The sequence below is a fragment of the Cyprinus carpio genome, chromosome A10 (assembly GCF_018340385.1).
Source record: "Cyprinus carpio isolate SPL01 chromosome A10, ASM1834038v1, whole genome shotgun sequence".
NCBI classification, from domain to species: Eukaryota; Metazoa; Chordata; class Actinopteri; order Cypriniformes; family Cyprinidae; genus Cyprinus; species Cyprinus carpio.
The window spans coordinates 17421295-17433026 of NC_056581.1; the positions used below are offsets into that span (position 1 = coordinate 17421295).

The window sequence follows — 11732 nt, forward strand, 5'->3', positions numbered from 1 at the left end:
AGTAGTAGTATTATTATCATTAATATAAAATTATTACAGTATCATATGTATATATATATATATATATATATATATATATATATATATATATATATAGTAACATCATAAAAAGTCATTTGATCAGTTTAATGAGTCTATACTAAATAAAAGTATTAATTTATTTTATTTATTTGTTTTTTTTAAACTTGCCCCAAACTTTTGAATGCTAGTGTGCCACAATTTCCACTGTTTCCAGTGCTGCAGATATAGCTGGGAAATATCACACATATCCTGTTCATCTTATGACTACTGTTGTTTTGATGTTGTTTTTTTCTCTAGTAGTGCAAGCATGCCAACTTAGTCTCTCCAAAAAGCTCAGACTTTTGTCCCAATTGCCGCTTCCCTATAATAAAAGCGGCTCCCGAAGCCCCTCCCCCAAACCCAGCAAAGTGCCAAATAAGCAGCAGGTAGAAAGGCAGGATTCCAGCTGTTTGGATGATTCAGAGCAGAGCGTCTCTCGAGGCTTTGAGCCCTCAACCTCGCTCGCCTCAGACCCGCCATCTCCATGTGTCCCGCTGGACATCGAGCAAGGTACTTGGAGCGTGGGTAGACGTCCGGTCACCCGCTCTCCTGTTTGCCTGCGTTAGATTCTACCATTACTGCATTCCCTGCAATCCCTCCTTCTTCCTGTTTTAGCCCAAATCTTCAGCCTGTTTTCTTGCTGATGAGCTTGTTTTTTGAATTCATGGCCCTTCCCTTTAAAGCTCAGCGCTGGCGCTCTGGTTCTTCATCTCGTGAGTCCTGAGCCGCTCTGGGTTTGCTGTGAATGATGAAAACCCTCTGAAGATGCTTTGAAGGATGTTGACTTGTCTTGCTCCCATTATCTGGCTGTGCATCATGCTTATGGCGTGTGTGTCTTCTGTTAGCGGTCGCTAAAACATAATAATGGGAATCATAAGGAATTTAGTGATTCCTATTCGACTTAACAATTTTTTTTAGTATTTTGGGGGAAGCAGATAATCATAAATACATAAAAAAAAACACTCTTATTTTTAAATTAAAATTCATTTTTATTTCAAAATTAAAATGTTTAAATATTTTTAAAAATTCTTTATTACATTAAAATGTACTCTTTTTGGTAACATTTTATTGTAATAAAAAAATACAAAATTATTATAACAATTTAACATTATGCAAATAATAGTATTAATGATATTATATATTATTCATGCAAATTTGTGGTAGTGCATAAATTAAATTTTGTTTAAAATTAGTCTTACCAATTAAAAAAAAAAAATATTAAGGGCATGAATTGTTAATTTTGCAGTAGTGCATAAATTGTTTTTATTATTTTTTGTATTTAAAATTAGTCTTACAAAATTATTATTATTATTATTACTCATTTAAAAAAAATGAATTACAAAATATATTATTTGCATATTATTATGCACATAATTATCACATTTGCGTATAGATCGGGTACATTAATTGTTAATTTTGCTGTAGTGCAAAAATTGTTTATTGCATAATGTTTATTAGCAATTATTCTTACTGTTTTTTAAAATACCATATATTTCAAGTCTGAATTTGTTTTTAACTGATTTGCTGATTTATTTAAAAGAACTACTTCATAAAAGTCATTTGTTTGTGAATCAAACTGCACTGTTCACACTGTAGGTTTGTTGTTACGTGCAACCAGTGAGGATGTCGCAATACAAGGATACATTATCTGTTAATTGTTTTTATTCACAACCCCCACTCTTCCCAGTCAAAATAAAACCAGTTTAAAAAAGAACTGGTTTTCGATTCCCAAACCTACTTGTAGAGAACTGGAGGCCATTCAAGAACATTCAACCCCAATTCTAAGAATTACAAACCAAAAATAGGGTTGTGTTCTTGAGTGTTTTTGCAATGGGTCAAGAGATGTGCACTACAGCCTCGCACGGCCCAGTGCACATTACAAAACAACAACTTTTCATTTCTTTACTTCCTTTTGAGCCCCTGAAGCAATCCTGCATCACATGTCCTCGTCCTGTCCTAGAACCAGCAGCTGAAACGTTCATGAATTATGTACAGAGGAAACAGAAATCTGTAATGGTATTTGAAGCTGCTGTTGTAGCGGTAATGGTTTGGACAGGCATGACTGAAGGTCCCGTGTCGTCTCTCCTGCAGTCGCTGCTCGCTGGTGGGGCACGAAGCGCATTGATTTCGCCCTGTATTGTCCTGATGCTCTGACTGCGTTCCCCACCGTGGCTCTACCTCACCTGTTTCACGCCTCCTACTGGGAATCAACGGACGTTGTGTCTTTCCTGCTCCGACAGGTGAAGATTACCGTATGGTTTAAAATGATGAAATATGAATTCTGCTTAAAAAAGTTTCAGGGTTATTTGCAACCAGAAACATCCACTATCAAGTACACAGTGCATTGCAAGCATGCAGTAAAAAAAAAACTCTGAATATTCCTAAATGGCTCTTCTAGGATAATTGTCCATAGTTGATAGTAATGAAATAACATAATATAATATAATATGTTTTTTTCTAGCTTTTATTAAAATAAATGTATTTATTATTTATTTATTCATTTATTAATACATTTTGTATTTGGTTATTTAAATATGTCTTAAACAACTATTATAAAATGGTTATCTTTATTATATTAAAATATTTTTGGTAACATTTTATAAAAGGCATTTATCCTAGAAAAAACTTTCCTTTTTTTAATGAAATTAGGCAAAATAATATAATTTCTAATGTTTTTATTTTTTGTATTTATTATTTCAATTGTGTATTATGCTATTTTTATTTATACATTTTAATTTAGTTATTTAAATATGTTTAAAAGACTATTACAACATGTTTATTTTTATTATATTAAACTTTTCTTTAATGTAATAAAATAAGAGCAATTATCTTGGAAAAGCCGTTCCTTTTAATAAAACTGGGCACATATCATTTTAATGTTTTTTTTTTATTTTCTTTTTTTTCTGGCATTTAGTAAAATATTTTATAATCACTAAATTTTTTATTAATACATGTTTAAAAGACTATTATGTAATTGGTAGCTTCATTATATTAAACTGTGTTTAATAAAGTTGTTAATATTTTAATGCAAAAAAATACTTTGCCAATCAATTAAAAAAAAAAAATCTAATTGCAAAAATAAGTCAATACAAAAATTATTATTTGCATTTTGGTGACACTTCAGCTAGAAACAAAAATTGCTAATTATGAAATTGATGTACAGATTTGGGATGTGACTTGTTAATTATTAGTGCATATATTCTATTTGAATTCTATAAAATTTTATTATATTTATCTACAAAAGCAATTCCTAATGTAATGGCAATTTATCTGGCTCTCAGGTTATGAGGCATGAGAACTCCAGTATTTTAGAACTACATGGGAAGGAGGTGTCAGAATTCACTCCGTCCAAACCGCGGGAGAAGTGGGTGAGGAAGAGGACCCATGTGAAGATCCGGGTAAGACGGGCAACTCCCAGATTACTCTTAAATCCATTATGAGAATGTTGCTAACGTAAAAATGTGTTTGTGTTGAAGAACGTTACAGCAAACCACCGCGTGAATGATGCTGTGTTTACGGAGGACGGGAATCAGGTGGTCACGGGCCGCTTCATGTATGGGCCGCTGGACATGGTCACACTGACCGGAGAGAAGGTTAGTGCCCTACACACTTCATATTGTGTAGATCCCAGTGAAAAATGAGTAAGACCACCTTAACTTCTCTCACCTTCTTCGGAAAATGTAAAAATCTAGTATTATTTTCCATTGGCATATTATCTAATTCATTTCATCTCATCTAATTTTTGTGCCATTTTCTAGGTGGACATCCACATCATGACCCAGCCTCCGTCCGGTGAGTGGGTGTATTTCAGCACAGAATTGACCAATAGCAGCGGCCGGGTGTCCTACACCATTCCCGAGAGCAAGCGGCTGAGCATCGGCGTGTATCCGGTCAAAATGGTGGTCAGGTACGCCTTCAATCTACATTTGTGCTGCACGTAAAAGCTTGTATTTTCATCAGTTGAACAACGGTGTCTGTGTCCAAAGGGGCGACCACACATCTGCTGACAGTTACCTGACGGTGCTGCCGCGCGGCACGGAGTTTGTCGTGTTCAGCATCGACGGCTCTTTTGCTGCCAGCGTGTCCATCATGGGCAGCGACCCTAAAGTGCGAGCAGGAGCGGTTGATGTGGTCAGGTGAGGGCTTTACTTCATTCATTTATAAACTCTATGAAGCCTACTGTATCGATATATACATTTCTCTAAATGATCAACATGATTGAAACTTTCCTTTTCCTTTTAAGCAAATAAAAGGCCTCAACATCTGGTTGTTGGTCACGTGTCTTTTTGATTTTTATAAAGTAAACATAAGAAGAACTTTTATATTGGTAGTAATATTTCAGAATTCACACTTATTTTTTTATGCACTTTCTTTTTAGTTATTTAAATACATTTAAAAGGCTATTCTAAAATTGTCATCCTTGTTATATTAAACTTTACTGTTTTGGTAAAATTTTAATATAATAAAATAAGGACAATAATCTTAGAAAAGCCATTCCTTTTAATAAAATTGGGCAAATATAGTATAATTTCTAATGTTTTTTTTTTTCTTCTGGCTTTTATTAAAATCATTTAAAAAATATTTTGTATTTATTATTTTAATTTATTATGTAATTTTTTTTTATTATTCTTTATTTAATTAAATATGTTAAGAAGACTATTATAAAATTATCTTTATTATAGTAAATTTTACTGTTTGGTAATATTTTAATTTAATAAAATATGGGCAATTATATTGATAGCTGTTGATAGTTTTTATAGTTCATACCTTTTTAGCAAGTAAAAGGCCTTTTAGTATTTAAATATCATCTTACTAAGTCATATTATCGGAGAAATAGAGTGACAACTGATATTTATATGCGTTTTGTGTAAGCTGCCTGTTATTCTGTTATAAAAATCTCACTGATTTATATTACAAGCTATCAGAATTTCATCATCCATATAAGATGTATATATCAGCATCTGCTCCAAATTGCATATTTTTGCAATTGAGCCATTGAACAAAATGTTTTTAATCCTCCACAATATGAGCTCCATATTGTCACTGTATCACACTAATATATATATAATTTTTTTTACTGTTATTTCATATGTCAGGCTTTAGAGGGTTATTAATACTCACAGACCAGTCATTTGTAATGTTTGCTGTTCCTGACGGTGGTTGGTCCTGTTTCAGGCACTGGCAGGATCTGGGTTACCTGATAGTGTACGTGACGGGACGTCCAGACATGCAGAAGCAGCGTGTGGTGGCCTGGCTTTCACAGCACAACTTCCCTCACGGAATCGTGTCCTTCTGTGATGGGCTCGTACACGACCCCCTCCGACACAAAGCCAACTTCCTCAAGTGTCTCATCACAGAGGTGAGAACATATACAGACGCCTCCTCTTCTGTAGCGCAAGGGGATGTGGGTGATACAGTACTATCATTTACAATGCCTGAATCAATAGTTTAATATTTATAAAAAACTACATAAATCCATGATATTGATAACATTTTCAATCAGGTGTTTGTCGCTATAAAGTCTGTGTGAATGAGGGCTGCAGTTTCATCTACTACACAAATTAAATCATGCCTGATGCTCGTGGTGTTGTCTCACTGTATGAGGACATGAACACATCTCCAGAGCTGCTCTGAGAGTCGCTTCACCAGCATTTCACCATTCCATTTGATGAAAACTATCATTATATCATATTCACACAGAAACTCAAAGCTCTTTATGACAATCCACCAAAATAAAAGTTTGGTTTGCCTTGAAATTATGATAGAAATTTATTACTACTGTATAGTAAAATGCTTTACTACTCAAATAAATATTGCCATAAATAACAAATGATGTGAAAAGACATATTGTGATTAACATTCTTGGCCATATTGCCCATATCGTAGTACAGATAGTATGCTAACTGGTATGCAGCCGGTGATCAAAACAAGATTTTTAGAGCATAACAGAACAAGGAGTGTGTTTAGACAGATATTAGATGTATAACGTGTCAGTCTTGGCTTATATGTAAGTGAGATGTCTAATTGTAAAGTTTAAAGATCATCTTGCTCTTTTGTAGGCACAAATGAAGATCTTCGCTGCTTATGGCTCCACTAAGGACATCTCTGTGTACACGTCACTGGGTCTGCCGCCATCACAGATCTACATCGTAGGGAGACCAACGAAGAAAATGCAACACCAGTGTCAGGTATCCTTATGCGTAGTTTCTCATCTAAACCTTAAGTTTTTATGCATTTTCACTGACCAGTTACTCTCTCTCAACAGTTCATTGCCGATGGCTACGCGTCTCACCTGTCCCAGCTGGAGTACAATCAGAGATCCAGACCCCCTAAGACTGCCAGCACTCGCATGGTCCTGCGGAAAGGAAGTTTTGGGCTTGGCGGCAGTGGGGATTTCCTGCGGAAGCGCAATCACCTGTTGCGCACTATTTCCTCACAACCCACATCCTCCACACCGCCCGTGCATATAGGACGTCCTGAACGTGCACAGAGCCAATCGGAATGTGACCGCGAGCGTGCGGAACGTGCCCAGAGGAGCATGAGCATCGCCGCCGGCTGCTGGGGCCGACCCAGCAAACTAGAGGGCGGAGCCCTGAGCCCAAAATAGGCCCCACCCACCAGGTCCAAATTCTGGAGACACTTCGTTCTGGAGGCACATGGGGCTGCAGGATCGGACACAACGAAATCTCACAGTATTACAACAGACTCTGTGAGTGAACCTCACGGCATTACTATTGTTGCATGGGAATTGTCTTCATTCATGATTCAGTTTTTTTAGTCCGGCAGCCAAATATTTTCCAGAAATCTAGCGCCTTAAGCATGGCCCTGGGTCATGGCCCTCACCTCTGACTTGATTGAATGTACTGTTGGGACTGAAAAACGGATCGTTGGGTGGGTATGGACTTTTTCCGCTTTTCCTATAATTCCCCTTCTGGTGTCCGCAGAGATTCCCACACATGTAAATACGTGCCTCCTCTTACCTGCTCAGGGCAGCCATGAACTCGAGGAGCTGATAAGACCCAGAGGCCATTTCACATCCCTCTTCTCATTGGTTTCTGTTGGGCCGGCCCATCCCGGCAGCCTCTCCGAGCCGAATCCCAGCAGCATTTGGCAATAAGGATCAAATCACGTCATACCAAACTCTGTCTGCAGGTCATCAGAGGCCTTAACTTCTTATTCAGAGCACGAACGAACTCTCAAAGGAACAGCTATCCCTTTACAAGGCCATCTGCTTGCAATACCTCCGGGATGCCACCTCGACATGGGCTGCTGGGTCACGTTTTTTCTTTTTGCTGTTTTGTTCACTTCTGAGCCACCAAACTCGACCGTAAGCACACGCCACATCTGCTGAAGTAAAACTTTTCCGCTGTTGCTGTCGACGTGGAGAGAATTTTTCCACCGTGCAGCTCGCTGTATTTGCATGACGACAATGGACAATTTTTCCGAGATTTTGCTCTCATTTTCTCTCGAAACCCTTTGCACTCATTTCCCGGGTGATCGGGGAGCGAGTCGCTCCACTTGCTATCCCGACCACGCCCAAAACCAAAAACTATTAAATCCGAAATTCTGCAACTATTGCAACTGCATAACCTCATTGTTTTTTTGCACTAGTGGAACAGTGGAGGTCTTTGTTACCATCTCATGTCGCTACATAATGTTCACGTATAGTACATGACCCTTATTATTTATGGCAGGGTATTTTGTGCACATATAAACGATTATATATAGGAAACAGCGAAAAGAAAACGCAAGAAATGTGCCAAATCCAGGCAGATCATAGGAACCTGAACAAGTCTGATGTTTCCAGTGCATTGTAGCAACGTTCCCCAAGCGTTTTGATGGCACATGTGTAATGTTTTTAAGATTTTAGATAATTTTAGATCAACTTCAGTCCTTTAAAATTCAGTTATCAATGATATTGTCCATATGTTCATATGTAAGTGATTGAGGTATATAGAAATTGTGCTTTTAATTTTTGCGATTTTAGATTGGACAGTCATGAAACCGTACGCGGTTTGTTTCTGTATCATGAACACACTGGAATAGCCATGCTGCATGTGCGGACTTGTTCTTCGAATCGAACCAGGAGGCTTTGAACGCGGCCTTCGTCCGGAGCGGATGTTCTGAATGGACCTTCAAACAGTGTAGATACTGTAAAGATGTAAATTTCACTAAATAGGGTATGTTACGGTCAGAATTTATTTATTTCTGTAGCTCCATAAGATGATGGATATTTCAGGTTTCCATGTGTTGCTTTATTCTTTTGTCCAACAGTTCTGAAATGCTTCTTTTAACGGACCAATGATGTGTCTCCTTGTGCATAATCATTGAGAGTGTTTCCGTAGCAAAACTCTAGACGACGACGCCACCACACGGACAATCAGTTCAGCAAACAAACAAGGCAAGGAGCACACGCACCTACACGTGTACAAAAACTCTTATTCTGCAAGCCTTCTGGAGACCTCATACTCTGGAAACCGGTTTATCGCATTCAAATTTCCACGTAATGTGAATCGGAATTGTGAATGTGGTCCTGTGATAAATTTGCTCCAAACAACTGAATTTAAATTGGTGCTAGTTTGGTACTAGACATCAGGGTTCTCAGTTGAATATGTTGAAAGGTTTATGAACTTGTACCGCTGATATCTAGATCATCTTGGTTGTTGGTTTATGATTTGAATGTTAACCACTGAACAAATTCTCAATCTGGAAATTGCTAATTTCCGTTGTGTTATTCCACACACACTCTTGCCATCTGAACTGACCTGTTTTCAAGCTGTTTTCCACCAATGCTGGGCAAGCTGATGCGCTCCATTGAGTTTTATTTCCAAATTGTAGATGCATCCATCGCAGGGAATCATACAAAATTGTGATCGACATTCGTGAAACAGTTTTTACACAGCAAATATCCATTTAAACATCCGCGGCCTCGCTTGTGGGCCGTTGTACGAGTATTATATCCTCAGATAAACCAGATTATAGCCACTTTTGTACTTTGCATGTCACAGAAGAGCTTTCGTACACTTTCCTGTACTCTTCAATAATGGGCCACACTACAAACCTCCAGTTTATAGTGATTACGAATATGCTGTTGTCTATATAGATTATCATATCAATTGTTACTACCAAATATTTAAATGATCTTAGCGTTAATCCCAAATCCAATCATTTTATTTTTTTTTAAACTGACATCTGAGTATTTGAATATTAAGTGAAAGTGAAAGTTTTATGCCCATCTTGTTTGTTGCCAAAACTTGCTGTGCAAATAATTTCAAATGAATCACTTTCCCAGCAAATTTTCAATGATGAATGGAGATGTACTGCAGGTTCATTTTACATTCCTGTTGACGTACTGATCTGTGCTGCGTTTCCAAAAAGCATCGTAAACCTAAGTCGATTATATTGCTGACAATGGTTCTACGATCAACTTAAGACTTACGATGCTTTTGGGAAACGCAGCCCTGGACTGACTCGCTCCTTTACAGTTTTCTTACCAGGTCGGTGGTTCAGTGCTCTCATATGTATAACTGTATGTACTGTGGATTAAATACAGTTGGACAACTGTTCACATCTTCTGTGATTTATCATGCTTTATCAATGTGTAAAAGCTCAGAAGGATTATAATTTTTTTATATTCTTGTTTTCTGTCTTTTGAAAATATGTAGTCAGTTTATATTTGTTTGTTTTTTTGGCTGTTAATGCAAACAGAAATATTTTTGCCAAAAATGTGTATTTTAATATTTGACTCATTTACTTTCAAAAATCTAATTTACACTAGATACAGAAAAAAAAAAAACTGGACCAAAAATGTCCCTACTGAAGCCCATTAAAATTACAATATTTAATCCCAGTGCCATTTAAAGGGTTAGTTCACCCGAAAATGAAAATTAGCCCATAAATTACTCACCTTCAAGTCATCCTAGCTGTATATGACTTTCATCTTTTAGATGAATCCAGTTGGAGTTATATTAAAAATGGTCTTTGATCTTTCAGGCTGTTTCATGGCACTCAGCGAGTTTTGCAGTGCATCAGTCCAAAAGAAGTGAAATAAAAAGTGCCCATCCGTAAAATAAGTGTCTCATACAGCTCAGGGTGAACAAAGGCCTCCTGTGGTGAATCGATGCATTTTTGTAAGAAAAATATCCATATTCAAAACGTTATAATCACTTTAATCTAGCTTGCGCCAACAGTTGTACACGGAAGCAGCGGGAGGATGATGTATGAGGTCAGCGTTGCGCATGCGCCCGTGAGTCTCGTGAAAACCAACTTTTGTTAACAGGATCAAAGGAAGCAAAGTTTCCTTACTTCAGCAAAGGAAAACCAGTCTCCTCATGGCTTATATCGAAATCCTCCGACATTCTTCTTTACAAATCCTCATTTTGTATATACTTCTAATTAGTGGCCGTTGTTTTGATCTCTCCCCTGTGCTTCCGTGTTCACCACTTCTGAGTGGCGTATGCACACAAGCTAGATTAACGTCATTATTAAGTTTGACACTTAACACTGCCATTAAACAACTTGGAAGATCAAAGACAATTTTTAATATTACTATATTGATATTAATATCAAAAAAAATCATCAACATTAAACACACCCAATAAACAAAAAAGAAGAAAGTCAAAACAACTTGGAAGATCAAAGACAATTTTTAATATTACTCCGACTGGATTCATCTAAAAGAAGAAAGTCATATACACCTAGGATGCCTTGAGGGTGATTAATTCATGGACTATTTTTAATTTATGGGTGAACTAACCCTTTATTGTGCTTAAGTTTGTCATGAGATGAGAGATAACAAGAAATTTAAGTGCAAGACAAGTGTGAGACAGGAAATGTTTTTTAGCTTTTTAGACATCCTGGATTCTTAGAAATGCATCTAGACTTCTAGAGGACATAGTTGGACACCTTAAATGGACATATATGTTGAACATGCATTATGATTGGATGAGCTCAAAGCATCCAAATTTGATGGAGGTATAAATGTTGAGTTGGGGTGTTTCCTCTTGGTCGCACTCTTCAGTCAACTTGGATGACTGTATGACTGTTTAACTTTTCTTGCAAGAATATAAATATTAAATAGACTTTTGTTTCATACCTTTATTGAAATAGAAAATTGCCACGAAAGGCCTTTAAAATGAAAATACCAAAAGGAAAGTTAAGACCCAATATCTAAAAGGGCATTAAAGTATCTTTAATACTTATTGTGTTACAGGCATGCAAACTTTTGAGAAAAACTTGAAAAGTGTTTTCCCCCCATTTTTGAACTGCCACTGGTGGCATATAACAAACAAAGATTGCTAAAGTCAAAAGATTTTACTAATATCTCTGTGAAAAAATATTATGATGCTGTCAGCTTTCTGAAGTCGATTTTAGATTCAAAAATTGTCATTTTGCCCCTCTACAAAATAGTGAATTACTCACTAAATACACATCTGTGACATTTAATATATTGGTTTTCATCACTATACATGGTTATCTTTATTTCTTAAAAAAAAAAAAAAAAAAAAAAAAACAAAATAAAAAAAATAAAAACATTAATCCAATGACCCAATTACAAAATTATAAAAAAATAATTATGAATCAGTTATGCATCATAAATTGAATTAATGTTTTTAATGAAACATATGTGAACAAATCATTATAGGGATGCACTGAAAATTCTGTATGCATTT

General features: G+C 36.5%; 1 protein-coding gene across 8 annotated transcripts in view; it reads left to right on the top strand.

The window, feature by feature from the left end:
• The window catches only part of LOC109097488 (membrane-associated phosphatidylinositol transfer protein 2), a 61019-nt gene extending 53428 nt beyond the window's left edge, over window positions 1-7591 (top strand). For 6 of the 8 annotated variants that reach the window (XM_042765573.1, XM_042765577.1, XM_042765576.1 and 3 more), the window contains 9 exons: window positions 319-570; window positions 2152-2300; window positions 3342-3458; window positions 3537-3653; window positions 3819-3967; window positions 4047-4196; window positions 5236-5419; window positions 6120-6248; window positions 6326-7591. In XM_042765573.1, the coding sequence (XP_042621507.1) occupies window positions 319-570; window positions 2152-2300; window positions 3342-3458; window positions 3537-3653; window positions 3819-3967; window positions 4047-4196; window positions 5236-5419; window positions 6120-6248; window positions 6326-6667 (1589 nt within the window). In that variant the 3' untranslated portion in view covers window positions 6668-7591. The remainder of the gene's footprint in view (window positions 1-318; window positions 571-2151; window positions 2301-3341; window positions 3459-3536; window positions 3654-3818; window positions 3968-4046; window positions 4197-5235; window positions 5420-6119; window positions 6249-6325) is intronic. The other 2 variants (XM_042765579.1, XM_042765580.1) reach the window with 1 other exon arrangement.
• Window positions 7592-11732: the final 4141 nt, after the last annotated feature.